The sequence below is a fragment of the Conger conger genome, chromosome 6, assembly GCF_963514075.1.
Source record: "Conger conger chromosome 6, fConCon1.1, whole genome shotgun sequence".
In the NCBI taxonomy this organism is placed as follows: domain Eukaryota; kingdom Metazoa; phylum Chordata; class Actinopteri; order Anguilliformes; family Congridae; genus Conger; species Conger conger.
In genome coordinates this window covers 34,525,565-34,545,766 of record NC_083765.1, presented here as the reverse complement: position 1 = coordinate 34,545,766, position 20,202 = coordinate 34,525,565, and the positions used below count along the sequence as shown (strand labels likewise).

Here is a 20,202-nt window from a genome sequence, read left to right as displayed (position 1 = left end):
GTGACAATAATACATAATTTTCAGAAATATGTGTGAATGCATGCATTCAAGAGAGTAGGTAGTCTTCCAATCATCAATCTTTGCTCATAGTGTTGTCCTTCCATTTTCTCCAAAGACAAAAATGAATACCTCCATTAACAAAAATAGTGCACACAGAACTGCTAGCAGCAGTATCACTGTGTCATAGTTTACAAATGATGTCATTCCTAACTATTGTTGTCTTTAAAAATAACTTTCCGTACGTAAAGGCGTTCTAGGCTGTGAGTCAGCGAGCCTTGTCCCACCTGTTCCCAGCCTCCTAGTTTCCAAGGCAACGCCGTCGGTAACATTCCAGGGGACGTCACATGCGGCCACACCCCCACCTTCAAACGGCGTGTCGAGCTGACGTCATTGTTGTTGAAAAAGATTAGCCCAGCCCCTCGCGAGGAGAGGAGGCTCAAACGAATCAGTTCCCTGAACACCAGCAGTATTGCGGACAGAGTACTACGTGCTGCATGTGTCAGCGTCTGTACGGCTGAGGGTGAAAGCGCGAGGGATTGAGGTGACTGACCATTCCACTCCAGTTTCTGGGGGACTCCCATCGGAAGCAGCCGTGTGGTCCACGCCACTGGATTACACGAACACCAGACAAACATGTCAAGGCAGCAGAGGACCCCCTTGAGAACCGCTGACAACGTGATCGAGGTCAAAAGCAAAGTAAGTTTATTCTACATTGATAGGTATGTAGCCTAATGATGAAAAGGTCGCCGCGGAACAGGTCGGCGGCGCGTTGCTGCCGTTCTCCATCGTGCACCTGCGCATGGATGCATGTCAATAAACACTCGTCTAGTTGCTGAATAAAATCATCGAAAGCTATGAACATCCATATAAATCGAATCTGTACAATGCGTTGTTATTGCTTTCGATCGCAGTGAGGCTTGTTCGCCGCATGTAGCCGATGGCCCGAGCTGCGAAACAGCGTTGTTGCTTGTCGCTAATTTATGTCTGTCTGCACGTCCCGGAGTGCGAGTCTGGTGTCTGGCAGGTTTCCCCCTCTCCAGTGTTTATTGGCAGGGATATTGGATTCAGCAGCTAAATACGCTTAGCGAATGACAGCGCACCGAGTCTCGTCTTGCTTGGAAGCGCTCTCTACGGCATTGTTGTTATCAGATGATCATTGTTGTATTATACGCCGCTGTGGTGGTCTGCGGAATGGAATGTGGATGTTGAAATCCTGCGCGTGCTTAATTATTAGGCCTCTCTAATTTAATCATGCGTGAAATACGAATTATTTATTTTCAACGAATAAATGAGTGAAAATATGCCCGCAGTTTATATTTTTGAGAACATTTTGCGTAGGCTATGAAAGTAGCCTACTCTGCGAATAGGCGCATTGTTTGATTGTACTTGAAGCACGCGCACCCACGATTTCAAAGACATTTTAGCCGACAAGAAATGAAAACTTTCTCTCCCCTAATTTCCGATCTCGCCATTTTTCTCTTAATACATTTCGATGATGTGTTTCATGTTCTGATGGAAGCCTTTACGCTCTCTTCATTCTAAATATCAAGCACTAATCAATACATCTAATTTGAAATTGAAACCCTTGTTCTAGTTCTCCAGTTGCATTGTTTGCGCTCTCATGTGTAAACCCCATTCTGCCCCTCCTCACAAAAGATTAATGATAGTCAGATGAATGTAAACAAACTCAACATTAGTAGTTGGTTTGCCGTCTAACGACCAAGAGAAAGAGTGACGATAGTAGTCATTATAGTACTCATTTTAAATGAATAAACCTATAAGAATTATGCAGCACAACCTAAAAGCCTGCCATGATAGACAGGCACAAACACAGGATTTTATATGCTATGGAATGCTTTTGGCTTTGTTTCCGAGTATTAATACCGTAAAATAATATTATGCTAAATAAAGCACCTTTGTCAATACAGTATTGATTGTATAAAAACAACTTTCATGGTGTCTTACAGTTGTCTGTGGGAAATTGCTAGATCCAGATTTCAATTTCTTCTTCATTTGAACTACTGAAGGGAAAACAGGAATGCAATGCAATTATTTTATGCAGGAAGAATAAAGATGGGACAAATAGAATAGAATAAAAAGCTATGAATACAAGACAAGAAGCAACAATAAAAATACCAAACATTTTCACATGCCAGACGTTCCTTTTAAAGATCACAGAGGGATGTCTGCAGACAATTCCCAGAGAACTGATGGGCTTGGCAGGCTATAGTCTCTGTGTGGTTGTTTTGGCATTTTCGCTTCACACATACAATCAAAATAGCTTATAGCCACTCAAGAGACAGGCAAGAGGCTGATGATACTGAACAGAAAATGAGTCTCCCATCCTGACAGCACCTCTTACTAGTTTCTTTTGTCCATGTCTCTTGTCCTTCCCCAGTTGGTCCAGCATGAGTGTTGCCCCTCCTGCTCATCGCCATGTTTGAATGGATGGAGCTTACGTGTGCTATTAGTAACTCGTATGAACCAATCAAAAATACATTTCTGCAGCAAAGATTTGTGTGAATGATAATAGCTTGTAGTAACTCCACATATTTGGGGGTTCGGGGAGCCACACTTTCCCATCATGACATGTCCGTGGGCAGTGGGGTGTGAAAACTGATTAACTTTGGGGTGGCAGATGCGCCCGTGTCTGTGTCGAGGCTGAACCTGTGGGGTCTTGTGGAGAGGGAGGCTGTGTCAGTGAACGGCATGTGATGCGGTGTCTATCTTTATCGGCAATTCTCAACGGCAGTCGGGATCTATTCTGATCGGGGCGGCATCGCAGCAATGTTTCCCCAGGCTTTGCGTCATAGTGCCTAGAAGCGTAAACCGTCTGACAGCCTGCGTCTCACTCTCTCCCCCTCTCCTTCTTCCTTCCTCTACCCCTCCCTGCACTCTTCTCATGCTCCATCCCTCTTTGTCTATTCCTGTCTTATCCCTGTCTCACTTATCAGCTCCTTATTTCCCTCTCCCTCTTTCTTTATCAGTCCCTCTGTTGGATGTCTGTGATTTCATGCCGTAAACAAGGAAGGGAAGGGAGAGAGAGCGGCTGCTTCAGCTGCTCCTGCTCTGTCTTTACCTCTCCCCTGCAGAAAAGGACTCTGTTTTGGTTGTGCACGGGTCATTTGTGATTGGTCGGATGTTGTTGGAGGCTGCACTGAGTCAGGGATTGAGGGAACGCTCCCTGTACCCTCACTTACTCGTTTTGAGTCGGGTGTCATTTTCTGGGTTGGAGCTGTTGTTTTTCTGCCTTAGGTTAGCGTTAATGTGTATGGTGGATGTGTTGGTGTTAAGGTATGGATGGAACTCGGGGTGGTCTGAGGATGGAGTTATTGCATTGGGGCAAGTGGGTTATTTGGGTTTGGTGTACGGATACTGTTATGTGAAGTTAGCAGTTATATTGGCTGGGATCTGGAGGATTATAGGGGCTGTTGTTTTAGGCTGTTTGTGCTGTCTCTCACAGGGGTAGTCTGGGGTGAGTTGTCTAAGGGTCTTATTAGTGCAGCAGGAATATCTTCTTGCTTGTTGGTAGGCCTCATTGAATAAGTCAGTTCCACAGTTCAGGCCTTTCCAGGACACAGGAGAGGTCCTAAATAAAGAATGTTGGGCTCAATATTTTATGAAGCAGATTCCCCTCACCCTTGTGGTTCTGTCTCAGTTTTATCTGAAACCAACATAATTGGAAACAGGTATTCAAAAGGTCAAAGATCCATCATTTTACAAAATACTTTGAGGGATTTCAGACCACAATGCATGTATTTGGACTATATTTTAATAGGAATGTAGGAGTGTAATTAAAACATACATTACAGGATGTGTAATAATAAGTTGGCCCACTGCAACATTTTTACTTCATGCACACCAGTTAATATTGCTATGAATAATACTTTAAAATAATACATATAATAAAGTTACATGCCAGTCACATTTGTAAGTGATAACAGAGGCTACTCTGGGATTGCTATTGCTAACACATGCTATAGATTATGTGTTTTGTCATAGAGCACATATTTTTCATGAACTGACTTCAGAGAAGTAGTTAGGCTGGAGTGTTACAGTGGATTTACAGAATGGATAAAGAGGGCATAATCCTGGTGTGCCTGCTACAGACCTACTAGCCAATTTGATAGCCAGCTGGTTTCATAGCTTACTAGCAGCATCTCGACCGCAGCTGTGTCAGCTTGCCAGCCAACCATTTAAAGTGAGTTAATTCTAGACTTGCTTGCTAGACGTTTGCCACTCATTTTCAGGGAATTCCCTACTGTTGTCCACACAACTGTCTTTTTCTGGGCATCCTGGTTTTGTCATATATAAAACATCAGCTTACAGGAGCTGAGGATTTCAGCCATGTTGATTGAGTAAAGGGATCATTGTTTTTAAGTTTTTTGTTTTTTGTAGGGCTACAAATGAATGAATTTGTCAATTGTTGTTTCTGAAAAGGCTATAGTTCTCAGTGCCATAGGTGCAAGGTTTCTTTGTCAGGATACCCCTCCTATGGAGCTTTCATTCCTAGGCTAAAATCACATCTTGACTTTTGTGGCAGGAAAGAGCTGCATATGTCAGTATCCATGTTTCTCTTAGTGCCAAGTACAGACTGAATGTGTAGGTCTTTGGTATGGGAATAGAACTCACAACCTCCTGGGGTCAGCACGGCCACAAAACGGCAGAATAACAAGGTGGAGGACAAACATACCGGGCAAAAAAACAGGCAATCTTCAAAACAAGAAATAATGTAACATTATAATATTTGTATATACTCTCTGTCTTATACTCTCAAATAGACACATGAATGTATACACTAACACACAGAGTGTGCCACTTGGAAGATGTCAGTAGAAGATGTCATTGGATGTCTCCAATGATGTCAGTTGTGGACGTATGGAGCTACTGTAGGTTCCAGGTTTGATACAGAGCACAGAAAGACAATAAAGGGCATAATGATGGAACATAAACTTACAGCCAACTGTTTATTGGGCTATTTTTCACTGTGTCTGTCTTGGGGGTGGGTGCAAATTTTGTCTCCAGAATTGTTGTAAAACCTTTACAGAACAGAACGGCGAGACGGGAGTGATACAGGCTAGCATCCGCCTCTCAGAAGACTTCCTCGGTCAATATGAAAGCTGAAACCGTAGTCCAGTTCCTGCTAATGGACGTTACTGTGAGGCAGACTGGATAGACCAGGAGAGAGAAACATTGAGAGGAGGAAAGAGGCAGCAAGATGAGGAGGGGGCGATGAAGGAGGGAACAAGGGATGTGAGCAGGAGAGAGGGAAAAAATCGAGAGGAGATGGGCAAAAAAGTTTGGTGGAGAGCAGAAGTCAAATGAGAGATGGAGAGGAGAAAAACAGGAGACAGAAAGAAAGAACGATGGATAGATAGATAGATAGATAGATAGTGGGTCTGGGATAGCTATAAAAACATCCCCTGTAATGAGAGAGAGTGGGAAGTAATGGATGTGCTCTAAGGCACTGTGGTGCGCCTCATGAATGAAATTTGCTAGGCCGAGGGATTAAGAGAGCAAGTGGAAATGGTGTTATTAGACACTCCTTCTTCCTCTGCTCTGGGGAGGAGAGAGATGGATGTTCGGTGTGTTTTAGAACCCACACAGCACTTGGCCGTGATTACCTCATCAACGGGTTGTGTGGAAACAGACTAAACCTTCCGCTTGTGTTGAGACCTGATAACAACGAGCGAAAATTTACTCAAGCGCAGGTCATGCCTGGTGAGATGTTCACCTGGAGCAGGTCCACACTTGGGTTAGTGAAGGGCTACTGATGAGCAGGGTAGTGTCCTCCATTCATTCTGTGCGACTGAATCCCCCCCCCCCCACCAACCTTCATCCACCCCCCCACCATGTTCTGCCTTTTAATTGGTTGTTTAATCTCTCCAAGGATGTGTAAAGCAGGGAGCCAGGAACTAAAAATAACCTCCAGTCGACATCTGTACAGGGAACCGATGGGCTTGCACATTTTTGTGTGGTGTGTTTTGTGTACGCCTTCTCCAGCTCTTTTCAGGCCTCTGCCAGGAGGTCAGTTTCTGTTTTGGGCCTGCGCAGGCGTTGGAATGCAGCCTGAGAAAGACATTGTCAACGGTAAACAAAATGAGAAAAAGAAAGCCAAGCCATGCTGGCTGTAAACTAGACCGCAGACCTGAGAAGGACAGGTCACTGTTAACTGCTGCTTTACCCATTGGAGCATGATACGTACCTTCTCACCTTGCTAATATGATTGTATTAATATTATTTGTAATAATTATTCTCAGTTGGTGCTCTTATCCAGGATGACTGACTCAAAAGGTATCTCACATGTCAAGTAAAGTGGATATTTGCTGAAATATTAACAATAGCTTCCCCTTATAAGCCCAATGACGGCTTTATAATGCTTCACTTCACTGGTGCTCTTATAGCAAAAACAACTTTTTTTGTTTTGGCAAAGCTCCACCTGGAATTATACTGGTTACCTGTGAATTGTAAACCCTTATTGCACTGCCACCCAGAGTTCAAAGCCACAACCTACTGGAATCAAACTTCTGGCACCATTGGTTCCAAACCTTTATCTATGGAAAACAGATAAGGGGCCTTAATCTAGCTGGATGTGCTGAGTGATTATTTGCGTCTCTTTCCGTATGGTGACCTCCCTTGTGTTGTGTTGCAGTTTGAAGCAGAGTACCGGAGGTTTGCCCTGAAGCGCTCGGGCGCCGGAGGGTTCCAGGAGTTCTACCACCTGCTCCAGTCGGTCCACCGGATACCGGGCGTGGAGGTGCTGCTCGGCTATGCCGACATCCACGGTGACCTGCTCCCCATCAACAACGATGACAACTTCCACAAGGCCGTGTCCTCGGCCAATCCGCTGCTGAGAATCATCATTCAGAAGAGAGGTGGGTAAAAACAAACATAACTGTCTCTCAAGCCTATTCCTGTTGTCCTGTGGTTCCCGCCACCCTACCTGAATTGGACTGGAGATTCTGAATTTCGGTTGAGATGGTTTGAGAGAGCAGTAGTGGGGACATGGGGAAGAAACATGTGACTGAAAGAGAGAGGAAGCAAAAACAATGAGTTACTTTTCAATAACTTATTCCCATGTGTGTTCTTGCCACATGAAACGTATTTGAACTGAAATGAAGTTGGAGAAGAGCGATGGAGGCGCAGGCTTTGTGTTGCAGCGGTAGCTGCAGAGAGGGAGGTAAACAGGGGGAGAAGGGCAGCTGTGTGTGGAGGTCAGGCCCAGGGTGTGGAGGTAGGGGGAGGTAGAGCACAGCTGCACATTCAGGGCTCTTCTCCACGGAGCTAGCAGGGCCCAGGGCAGGGGAGGGGCTTCAGTGCTTGGCAGAGATGGATCGAGAGGTTTGAAAGTGCTGTAAGGCAAGGGCAGTGAGGACAAATGTGAGGCAAACCGCGTAGAGGAGTGGTTTGAGGTAATAAGCAAGGATATGTTTGAAGGGAAGGGTTTTGCTGGAGAGAAGTAGAGCAATGTGAGGTTCAGGTGAAGGTTAATGGCTGCGTGACTAAGTCTATGTGTGGGACTGGGGTCAGCGGCAACTGGGCATAGAGCTACTTAGAGTAAGGGTATTGTGTTTTGACGGCTGATCCTAGATCAGTGCCTTTGGCCCTGCCCTGGTATCCTGCCTAGGCTTGCTGCCAGCCCTCAGGAATGCAGAGGCTGACAGCCGTGCTGGGGAGAGATGGAGCTCAGAGCTGGGTACCTATCTTTAATCTTGCCCATGACGTGGAGCATGCCTGGGCCGCACCCATTTCTCCCAGAATGCACTCTCTCCCTCTCCCTCCCTACCTTTTTTCCTATCTCTCTCTCTCTACTATTTCATTTTACCATTAAAATTGTTTTGTCTTCCACATTAGTTCTCTTCTCTTTTCTTTGTATCCCCCTCTCTGTATTCCGCTCTTTCTCGCTACTTCTCTTTTCCTGTTCCCTCTGCCCTCTCCCCATTGTCACGTTCTGGCTGAAACAAATTTAATTGGTGTGTTTATACTCTCTGGAAATGTATCACAAGCACTCTTAAGTATTTTCTTCTTCATTTCTGTTCTTTGTTTTGTTATTTGTGTAAGGCTTTGGGTAATACAAATCTGGTGAAAACAACAGTGAAGAACAGTAAACGATTGTTCAGGACAGTCTGGGACATGGTGGATTAGAAGGAAACAAAGGCCTTAGCTTACTTCTTAATTAGGAAGGCTTTATTCATTAGAAAACATAATTAGTTTAATTCCTGCTATTTTTGTTAATTATCAAATCATAGCTACTTCTGCTGACCTGTGTAGGCATTCAGTAATTTGATTATCACACATAATATTGTGTTACATAAAGCTCTCTGCGCATAAACACGGTAAACTAGACTTGCCAGGATAGGCTATTCTTAGGATCTAATTTGCGCTTTTATAGCAAATGATGCATGTAGAGCTAAACAATCAGCCTAGAAAGCAGTGAACCACCTCTTTCCTGCTTTCTTTAATAAATAAAAGAAAATGGGGGAAACTTTGTCCGTACATCACGTGACAAACAATAGATTTATTTGTGATGATAGGGTTTGAATATGTGGAATGCCAGTGGTATTGGGTAAAAGGTTCCGATCTCATTGTGTAAAATGGAACTTGGCTTAGAAAGTAATTTAAGATATGAGCCTCAGCACCTGCTATTGTTTGAGCATCGTTGCGTAAGCCTAGCAGGATTGCGTCAACTGATACCTGGAATAGTTGATGGTAGCGTCCCTTCATTTTTATGTAATGAAGGCTGCAAGCTCTGCCTTTACCCTTTCAATTTATTTTCAATTGCACGCTTCTGCTCTCTGATTGGCTAAATGGTTAACAGTTGGCTGCCAGTAGTAGACCAAGGGTCTCCATGCAGAATTGTAAGTGACAGTTCGGGACTGGATCAGTTCATGGCTGATAGGCGTGGCAGAGCGGACATATTGAGCCTGTCCGTTTGGTTGTTTGTTGTCGATTTGATTTGGTGTAATTCAGGTGTGAGCGCTACAGAGTTGTCAGTCATTCTCCCTCTGTGCTGCTTGACCTGTCATCGCTCTCCCGGTCCTGTCTGAGGACCCTGCTGCTCATCTTGTTTTGACTTGGGAGTAGAGGTGCACAGCTGCTCATGTTTCATCCGTCAGAGTGGAGGTGCTGCGACTTGTTCTGTCTAAAAACAACACCGAATGGGAGGGAGGTGCTGATTTAGTTCTGTCTAGCATAGAGTTAGTCATTTTGTTCAGTCTCAGACAGAGTGGAGTTGCTTGTCTTGTTCTGTGGTGATGGGGGTCTTGCTTTTTGTGTGTTTCGGTGGTGTGTCACGCGGCTCTCCTGGGAAAAAGGGCCACTCTGACTCTTGGTGAGGACAGAGAGGGGCCTTTAGGACTGAGTCCAAACAGAAAAGGGTCATTCCCTCTGACCGTCTCACCTATGGGTGAAACATGGTCTGTTTGGGTTTTCTTGGATAATGTGAAATCAGCAGGGGGGGTGGAGAGTCATTAAATGGGGTATGGAGGATGGGGTAGGCTGATGGCGGGGGTGGGGGGGTGTGAATTTTAATTTGGACCGCTGGAGTGGTGTGCACGGGGGATTGGGGGAGCTACGGGGATAGGATGAGGTAAGGGGTCTGCAATTGGTTTCCCCGCACCTTGACACAGACCAGGGGAGCGAGCAGCATGGATAATGAGTCTGTGTTCCCTACGGTCCTGGGAAAAGAGAGGGAGAGAGAGAGAGAGAGAGCAAGAGAGGGAAAGAGGGAGAGATGGAGAAGGTCTGCTCATTACACGCACTCTTTGGGCATGCACCACGGTGCACGGTTTCCCTCCCTTCTTTATCTTTTCATCGCGGAAAGCGATGAGGCGGAAATAAATCATTGATACGTCCTCTGTGTGCATGTTCGCCCGTAACCCTGCATAATGAACTTCCCCGTCTACGTTTACGCAAAAGGAATGGGGAACAGGGGAAATGGATCCGTGTTTTTGTCTGTGAGGCACCATTTCCCCTTCAGTTAACACAGAAACTGCCAGTGTACTCGCAAACTGTTACATTGTCCATTTGAACTCGCTGTGGGCTGATGCTTTTAAATGAGTGACAAATCTTCCCAAAGCTGGTCAGTTCCTGTTTGGGTGCTGGCACAGGGAGGGGAGGGCTTTAACATTTAATCAATGTATGGAGAAATGCTATTGCCAGTATCTTGCAGTACCCTATAGGGTGGCCTTTAGCGTAGTGGTTAAGGTACATGACTGGGACACAATAAGCCCCAATATTGTAGCCACAATAAGGTCCGCACAGCCGTTGGGCCCTTGAGCAAGGCCCTTAACCCTGCATTGCTCCAGGGGAGGATTGACTCCTGCTTAGTCTAATCAACTGTAAGTCGCTTTTGATAAATTGATCATTCCTGAAATGGAGGTGTAGTGTTGGGTTGAAATAAAAACATACATACTCTCAGCCCTCCATGGCACATGACTGGGCACCCCTGGTTTAGCTATTTATTACAGAGTATCCCTAGCGGTCAGGTCCAGCTGTGCTCTGTGACAGTCACTGTTGATGATGGTGATGATGATTAGACTTATTATTTGTGTTATTATTATTGTTAGTAGTAGTATTAACAAAACCATTGGAAAGTGACAGTGTCGCTTCAAGAGGTTCCTATGCACTTTGAATTGAATGAATGCAGCACACATATTCTCTGAGAAGCAGCTGACTGCGGTTCAGTAGTGGACATCCACACAAACACACACACACGCACGCACACACACGCACGCTCCTCGGTGAGTGCTCTCGGATTGCCTGGGCTGCATCTATAATTCATGGAGACAGAGATAGCTCTGCTTGCTGCTCATCCCACCCTCCCCGCCTCGTCTGTAACACCGGTTTCTGCACACACTGAGGGAGGGCTGCCTCTATTGTCACACCTTCTTAGCCTGGGAGGAGGATCTGCACTGCAGAGTGTGCCGGGGATGACAACATCCTAAATCCTCACCTGTCTGACCAGCGTCGCTCAGAAATATGAGACTCTCTACTTAGAGTAGAGGCAGAAGCAGACTAAAGCCGCCAATGCGTTGCCCTCATCCCTGTCATGAGTCCACTGCTGTTTGTGTGCAGCCTCGTTGGCTTTGGCCCAAAAGGGCCGTGTAATAAAGCCCCGCAAAAATAAGCCTTACTGCTGCCGACCTGTCTGTAGGCAAGGAGCCTTCTGCTGCTTCTGTGCTTCCCGGCCTGGAATCTGCCTTTTTGTTCGGTTTGCAGCTTTTCTCTATTATATGCGTGTATTTATTTCATTTTTCAAATTGAGAGGATTTGTGTTTGCACGTGCTATCGGTGTCTGAGACTGTGCAAATGTGTGGAACTGTGTTTTTGTGCTCATAGTGGAACTGATTATTAGGTTTAGGGGGGTGAACTGTGAAGCAAATGAAGGAAATCCATTGAAAGGCAGTTGGTTTTGTAATTCAGGATGGGCCATCCCTGCTCCTTTTCTCCCTCTCTCCTCTCTCTTTTTCTCTTTCTCTCTCCCTCTCTGCTCTCTCTTTTTCTCTTTCTCTCACCTCTCTCTCTCTTTCTTTCTCTCTCTCATCGTTCTCTCTCTCTCTCTCTCTTTCTCTTTCCTCTGCTCCCTCCTTCTCTCTGCCAGAGTACCAGCGCAGTGACTTCGTTGTTAACCCGCATCAGCAGGGGGCTGTGGGCTAATGTCAGCTTTAGAGGGGCTTGCTTTATTCCTGTTCACAGATGGTCCTGATGTTTTGGCTGTTAAACCGTCTGGGCGAGGGGGGTGAAGCCTAATGTGTGCGCTACGCTAAGGGCTAACGGCTAACGGCTGTGTGCTGTGTTAGTGTTTGATTATAGACAGTTTGGGTTTCCTGTTTCTGTTTTTATGGGTTTTTATACCGTGTTATGTACCAGTGCTAGCCAGGGGCTTGTATGGTCTGCAGTCCCTGGGCAGGTTACAGTCATACAGCACTGATGAGTGAGTGATAATAACATGACTCCATTTTCTACTGAATGTCTGTGTCGTTTTTCTGCTGGACTGGGAGGGATAAGGAATGGTGGGGGATTTCAGTCCTGGAGGGCTGTTAGATGTATACACCAGTGCTGCTTCACTCATTACATTACATTACATGGCATTTAGCAGACGCTCTTATCCAGAGCGACATACATCCATCCATCCATCCATCCATCATCACCCGCTTATCCGGAGTCGGGTCGCGGTGGCAGTAGGCAAAGCCGGGTATTCCAGGCGTCCCTCTCCCCAGCAACGCATTCTAGCTCCTCCTGGGGGATCCCGAGGCGTTCCCTGGCCAGGAGAGATATATAATCTCTCCAGCAGGCTCTGGGTCTCCCTCGGGGTCTCCGCCCAGTTGGACGAGCCCGGAAAACCTCCAAAGGGAGGCGCCCGGGAGGCATCCTGATCAGATGCCCGAACCACCTCAATTGCAAAAGTGCAAATCAAACACAAGAACAAGTGCAAAGAGGACCTGAGAGGACAGTACAGTTAGCGCACAGTGCAAATGGTTCTTACTGGTACACAAAACCCGTTTTTCAACTGCCATTTATGAGGTTATCCATACATTTAGGCAAAATGTCTGATCACATAAATGATAATCAGCAGAACTAGGCCTGAAATGCAGAAACTGTTATGGGCATTTCCAGCCCTGGTGTAGGGGTTAGGGGTTTAGGGATGTCTTAGCTTTCTGGAGGATGAAGGAGAGGTGGGGAATGTGCGGTGTGTGATGATTTAGGGTAGGGAGCATCCAGGGGCGGTCTCAGATTAGTGTTGTAACATCATGGAGGGCAGGGGACGGGGGGCTGTCGCCGAGTCTGGGGCGACAGTGCCGAATGATGGATGTGTGAAGGCGGGACGGACGGGCGCTCAGAGTGGGGGAAATTAGGACGCGGTTTACGGGGTGACGGGCATGAGGGAGCTAAAGGAGAGGAGGAAAGATAGAAGGAGAAAAAAAAGACAAGCAGCTGAAGACCGGTTCTGGAGGAATGCAGCTGTAGATATGCTCTCTCTCTCTCTCTCTCTCTCTCTCTCTCTCTCTCGCTCTCTCTCGCTTGCTCGCTCGCTGCGGGGGACCTGCTCTCCCATGGCTTAATGCAACAAATCTCAAACTGGGAGAGAAGGGATGTCTGAATGAGGCCGGGGAGCCCGCCTCAGGTGGACATCCCGTTAGGACGCTCCTGTTTGGAGGGATTTGGCGTGGAGGGAATACGGATGTGCCAGTCCTGACTTTGGTCAGGGATACCACAATGCCATGCAGGTGCTTAAGCCATGGAGGGAGATGTATAAGAACCGGAGACTGATTCCACTCACCGATTCCATGAATTACTATGGGAGCTGCTCAATTGCAGGAGAAGCCAGTTCATGGAGGCTGCCATGTTTGACTATGGGGCTTTTTGACACCGGAGCATGTGCACTGGGGCTGTTTCTGATACGAGTGCATGCACATTGGATGCCTAAACTGGAAGGAATGAATATGAATGAAAAAATCGCATATTTTTCTGTGTGAAATAAACCAGTCCCTGGACCTGCTGTAGCAGTGACTGCAGCTCAGCTGGTGGGTTGCAACGGAACGAATAATGGCTGCTGCACGCACACAGTTGGGGTGGGGCTTTGCTTGTGTGAACCCTTTCACACACAAGCAAACAACAAGTGAAAAAAAGCATTACTGTGGAACATCAAACTGAACTGAGAATTTATTGGGGGGGGGGGGCTCTCTAACAGGCCACAGAATTTTGACCAACTCTGTTTTACAACGGGCCGAACCGGTTCAGAAGTTAGGCACGAGTGTTCTTTGGTCACCTCGCAGAGGGGAGGGGAGGGGGGAGGGGGTAGGTGTATGGGGAAAGGGGTAACGGATGAGTCTGGCCTAACACACAGAAATGATGCGTTGTTCTACAGGCTGCTGAGTCTCTGTCGTTCCTCTGGGGCATAGTCGGTCGTCGCAGATGGTTTAGTTGTGAATTGTTCCATATGGAGGGACAGGTATTCCATTAGCCTTGAGCAGGCCTCTGTGGCATCCTTGTGTGCTCTTCAGAGCTCAAATTACACAAATTCCCCTCCGAAAGTCCCTCCTGTTAATCTACATGATTGTTGAACACTTAGTAAAGAAAAGCGCTGAATCCAGTGTTTTTTCTGTGTAAACAGGGTTGGGTCACGATAAAGGTATCGGTGCTGGTGCCCGGACACGTCATCCCTCTCTCTCGGTCTCTGTGACCTCGCCGGTCAGGTCCGGGCTGAGCAGAGGATCTGCCGCAGTGGCGTTGTGTCTGAGCTGTGTCAGGGCTTTTAGCTGCGCGGCCAAACGGTCTGTCACACATGGCTGCCAAACATCCTCGGCTCCCACACACACACACACAGACAGACGGAGAGACACACAAACACATGGACACACACAGATGGACATACACACACATGGACACACACACACACAGATACACATAGACACACACACACAGGGATGGACAGATACACAGACACACATAGACGGACAGACACACACGGACACACACGCACACACACACACACACACACACACACACAGACAGACAGACACACACACACACACACTCACGTACACACACTCACACTCACACTCACACTCACACTCACACTCACACACACACACACACACATACTCACGCACACACGTACACACTCACACTCACACTCACACACACACACACACAGACAGACAGACACACACACACACACGCACACACACACACACACACACACACAGACAGACACACACAATCACACACCCTGGTCTCACTCTGCAGTGGAGCTGTCCCTCCACGCCTCACTAGCTGTCCTTGACTCCTGCAGCCATGGCAGCTGCACAGAGTGTGTCTGGAGAGAGAATCCTGCAGCTGGCTCCAAAAAGTAGCCATTAGCATAGGAACCCTACGCAAGTAGTCTCTTCTCTCTCCCTAAACCTCTGCCCCCCTAGACTCGTATCAGTGGGTCTCTTTTCTCAGTCTGTTCCCCTTCATGATCGCCCTCATGAATAATGCTAATTGCACCTTCCATGCGTAATTGATCCCCATTTGCTGCGATAATCGCGGCTGCTGGTTCATTAGCATCTGAGCTGGGGGCCGGGGGTGTACGAGATTCAGTCCACACTCCAGGCTAGCTGGCGTAACTGTACAGATGAGACCATTTCATCCTGGTGTGTGTGTGTGTGTGTGTGTGTGTGTTTGGGTGTGTTTGGGGCGGCCTGTAGCGTAGTGGTGAAGGTAAATGACTGGGACATGCAAGGTCACAGGGGACACACAACCTGGTAGAAACAGGTCTGGACTATGTCACCCTTAAGGAGGAGGGGTGGGAGCAATGATTATTGAAGGTTATAGGCAGCAGTTTGGCTGGAGTCGCGTGTGTTTGTCTGGGGTTTGGGGGGGTGGGGGTTCTGAGTACTGTAACTCACATGATCATCTCTCTAAGATCGTTTCTTCAATCCCAGGGTACATTTATGGCCAAGAAATCCACTGTAATGCACCTCCTCTGCATTAAAAAAAAGCATATGATTCATTCCTTGGCTGTGTGCTGCCTCCAGTGGTACCACTCTTTCTTATTTTCATCAGGTATATAGAATTTCTGAATATGATACAGAATATATGCATTTGTTATGTTCTTAAAAGCAAGACTGATGTTATCTGTAGGGGCTGGAGATTGTAGACAATGGGCTTGTTTCTCATTGGCGGTTGCAAAGGCTGGGCCTTTTTGAGGCATTCGATGTGGGGATTGTAGATGGTCTCCTTGCCATTGCTGTCACAGAGTGGTCACCCAGAGAAACGGAGTGGAGATTGATTGGGCTTTTAGTGTGACATCATCCCTCTGAATGGCCATTTACAATGAGGCTGGTTGTGAGAGCGGGAGGGTTTCAGGGGAACAGGCGAAACAGGACAAACTCCCCGAGAACCGATAATTTAGTCTATGGACACTTCCTTCTGACCCTTCCACCTGCACACAGTGCTATCTGGCCCCGGGTAGAAGTGTGTCCAAAGAAGGGGTGTGTCTATAATTTATCTCACTAATGGAAGCCCATGGTACTGTCCTTCCCTCGGTGATGCCTGGAAGGAAGCTACTGCCTCCAAGACCGGAAACCACAGGTCAGCCTGCAGGTTCATCTCAGCCAACCACAGATGATCTGTACATACTTCTATGCAGGCACATAACTTCTGCATCTATGTTACTGAGCTAGCTAGTTTGCTAGCTCAGTAACTAGCAAACTAGCTAGCTGAGAAGCAAATGTCTGTAAGATTTGCTTCCTTTGGCTTCACTGAGGGAAGAAAAGTACTTTGGGCCCTATGAAAAGGGAGAGTCCTAGCTCTACCTCTCTGAGCAGGGCAAGGGGTGCTTATAACTCGCTTATAACTCGCTGACGCCGGGGAAGGGCCTGTCCTAGCTCTACCTTTCAACTGTAGAGACTGTCCTAATGGTACCCTGTCCTAATTTCACCAGGTCCAGGTCCAGGATCTCTCTACTTGGAGGAAGGTGAGTTTTCTCGCCGTGCCCTCTCTGATGGAGGGTAATGGCCGTTTAAGGCAGGTTCTCTGAAAGAGTGTTAATGTTACCTCTCTGTTCGGCGAAAGCCCTGCTGATGGAGCTGACTGGCTGGTGGGGGCAGAGGGGGTCTGGGGTCACTAATGGGTGCAGAACTGAAGCAGCTGAGCCCCTGCTCCATGGGACAGACAAGGGGCCAAAATGGGGGAGGACAGCGATGTGTGGGACAGCGATGAGAAGGAGGGTGGAGATGATTCAATGTGAGAGGGAGAGAGAGATGGAGGGAGAGGTAGAGAGAGATGGAGGGAGAGGGAGAGAGAGATGGAGGGGGAGGGAGAGAGATGGAGGGAGAGGGAGAGAGATGGAGGGGGAGGGAGAGAGATGGAGGGGGAGGGAGAGTGAGAGAGAGATGGAGGGGGAGGGAGAGAAATGGAGGGAGAGGGAGAGAGAGATGGAGCGGGAGGGAGAGAGATGGAGGGAGAGGGAGAGAGATGGAGGGAGACTTGAGGAAAAAGATGTGAAGGAGGATATAGAAATCACCTTCCATGACTCCCCTCCCTCCAACCCTCCAAGACTCTGTCAGAAGTCGAGGATTGATCTCTTTTCTCTTATTCCTGAGATCTCATGTGTTTGTAGCTATATTTGATCAGGCAGATTAGAGGTTGAGACTTTGCCTGTGGCTTGACCTGTTCACTTCCTGCCATGCAGGAAGGAGAGACAGGGATGAGAAGAGGATAGGGGTATATAGACAGAATGGATGGTGTTCTTCCTTTCGGTTTAACAAGGAGCTTATTCACTGCATTCTCTTGCACTCTCGGTCTCTCTCTTGCCCGTGTTCTCGCTCTTTCGCTCTCTCTCTCTGTCTCTCTCTCCCCTCGTTTCTGTGCGCACATTAAGAATGTGGAGATGTCCCCACGGAGGGGCCTGCGGAGATGATGTGGGTTGTTAGCGGCCGGGAGGCGTTGGGCGCGGGACGGGGAGTGATGGAGCTGCCGTTCTAATGAGGGGTGGGACTCTCCCCTCTGTCCCGCTCCTGCAGCGCTCCAGTCCACAAGGGACGTCCCAAAATATCATCCGGTCCCCACAAGGCAGGCATTTTAACACACACGCACACGCACACGCACACACACACACGCCTGCACTGAGCATACTGTACATACGCCTGCACTGAAGTTCATCACTGGCCTTGGGCCTTGAGCCTCCCTTTCCCCACCCTCTCAGAGCATACCCAAGTAAGCAGATGTGCACATACACACACACATACACACCATATTGACATATAGACACAGAAGCACGCATGTACTCACAAACACATACATACACATATAGATACACAGAGACACAGATTTGTGCATGCTCGCACACTCGTGCTCACACACACACACACACACACACACACACACACACACACACACACAGACACAGAGGCTCACATCTGCACATAGACACAGACTCAGTGGCACAGATACACACACAAATGTGCCCAGTAGCACTCACTGTGGCCTTGAGCCTTGAGCCTCTCAGAGCAAACCCAAGTAAGCAGATGCGCACACACACACACACACACACACACACACACACACACACACACACACACACACACACACACACACAGGCTCGCACAAATACACGCCTTGGCGATCACACCAAACGCTCTTATGCATCACACAATGTGCCAGTATGAGATACAGAACGGTCACACAAAATGATCCAAGCAGAGAGAGAACTTTATTGGCTACCCGTCTTTATCATCCCCCGATCACGTCCAGGAACGGTGAGTGCTGAAGCCACACTGCGTGTTCGCCGCACGCCTTTGTGTTGGGCCTGGATGTGGATTCTGCACACGTTCGACAGGGGGAAGAGCAGACTTCCTCGTTTATCATTTATTCAGCATTACAGCGGAATCTGTTGAACGTATGGACGTGATGTAGAAGTCACACAGTGCATGTGCAGCACACATCAGGGCTGTATAGGACGCCAGTATCAGAAACACAGGCTTTGATGGTGACATCCTAACCATGTAGAGCAGAAACTCACATACTAACAGATAGAGGTCTCATTATGCACATATAGAGCACCAATATTCTGGCATTCTTGATTTGGCATTTTTTGACAATAAAAGACTGTTCTGATGATACAGTATGGTTAGCATTAATTTACATTTAGCAACGCTATCAGCCAGCACTGATGAATCTGTCTAATAAAAAGCTACTAGGTCCAATATGTTGTAATTTGTATGAAATAAAAAAAATAATAAAAAAAACAATATACAGATTATTTCCACTTGTATCAGGGGAATATGTCTGAACAGTATTGGCTATACTATAATACTATAACTAATAAAAATGGCAATATATTGTATCAAAAAAGATATGAGTGCCTCCATATATTACATTTTTTATTACTGAATGCATGATACTATATATCATGCACATTTTTATATTATGATATATCCTATCACATTTTTTCAGTATATGCCAATATATTTTCGTTGCAAGAGTTCACTGGGATGCAAGAATAAACTGACTGAAATACTTAAACTATGCATATATTATGTTATGATACTGCAATGAAATTGCAGTAGATGAAATTGCAGTAGCCTCTTATGTTTTGTTTCCGCTTTCTGAACCATACAACCATACAATGCCTATCTCTGAGGTCACTATCTCTGTGGTGCTGCTGTATATGTGTACAGTGTATGTGTACAGTATAAGGGGAATACTAGCTCTGTGTACTGGCTGATATTGTATTGCTGCTGTATATGTGTAGAGTATATGTGTGCTGTATATGTGTACAGTATATGTGTACAGTATAAGGGGAATACTAGCTCTGTGTTCTGCCTGATATTGTATTGCTGCTGCTGCAGTCCGCCAGGCTTTGTGCTCCTCTAGCCCTGTAGCAGTGGCAGAGCTACAGAGACAGAATTAAGCTTGGGGTTCCTCTAGAGGCTGGGGGAGGCGAGGTCCTGCTTTGGATGAGTAAATACCCAGCAGCCTGTGTGTGTGTGTGGTGTGTGTGTACAAGAGAGTTAGTATGTGCAAAAGTGAGGGAGTGTGTGTTTGTCCACGTGCATTTGTGTGTGTTTGTATTTGTCTGTGCAAGGGAGAGAGGGAGAGTGAGTGGGTTATTATGGGAAGGGTTGAGTGAGTTTGCGTTTTTGTGTGTTTGTGTGCGTGTGCGCACGTGTGTGTGTGTGTGTGTGTGTGTGTGTGTGTGTGCGAGGGCTTCTCTGTTATCCTGCCAGCTGGCATTGTCCAGACCCATTTGATGGGATGATAACATCTCCACAAATTCAATTGAAAACTCCTGTATCACTCAGAACAAAAGCCATTATTATTCTCCAGCACCCTCCTCTCACCGAGAGAGAGAGTTAAGGGGACAGAGGGAATGAGAGAGAGAGAGAGAGAAAGAGAGAGCTGGGTAGAGAGGAGAAGAGAGGGAAATGCAGTGACAGAGAAAGGGAGAAAACGCGAGTGCACACAAAGAACAAGAGGAATAGAATGGAGAGAGGGAGAGAGAAAGGGTGAGAGAGGGAGAGAGAAAGGGTAGGAGAGGGAGAGAGAAAGGGTAGGAGATGGGAGAGAGAGAAAGGGAGGGGGAGAGGGAGAGAGTGTTCACATCTGCTGTCCAGGTGCATCGGGAATGGAGAGTCTCTCAGTTCTCTGTACAGGAGAGAGAACACCTGCATGGCGGAGGTCTCTGATCTTTGCTTGCCGGAGTTACAGTCG

General features: G+C 47.1%; 1 protein-coding gene across 2 annotated transcripts in view; it reads left to right on the top strand.

The window, feature by feature from the left end:
* Positions 1–443: 443 nt before the first annotated feature.
* Positions 444–20,202, top strand: part of pard6a (par-6 family cell polarity regulator alpha) — a 39,663-nt gene continuing 19,904 nt past the window's right edge. Inside the window, exons 1-3 of one of the 2 annotated variants that reach the window (XM_061246665.1) lie at positions 444–696; positions 6,653–6,875; positions 16,433–16,465. In XM_061246665.1, coding sequence (XP_061102649.1) covers positions 634–696; positions 6,653–6,875; positions 16,433–16,465 — 319 coding nt within the window. In that variant the 5' untranslated portion in view covers positions 444–633. The remainder of the gene's footprint in view (positions 697–6,652; positions 6,876–16,432; positions 16,466–20,202) is intronic. The other variant, XM_061246666.1, reaches the window with a different exon arrangement.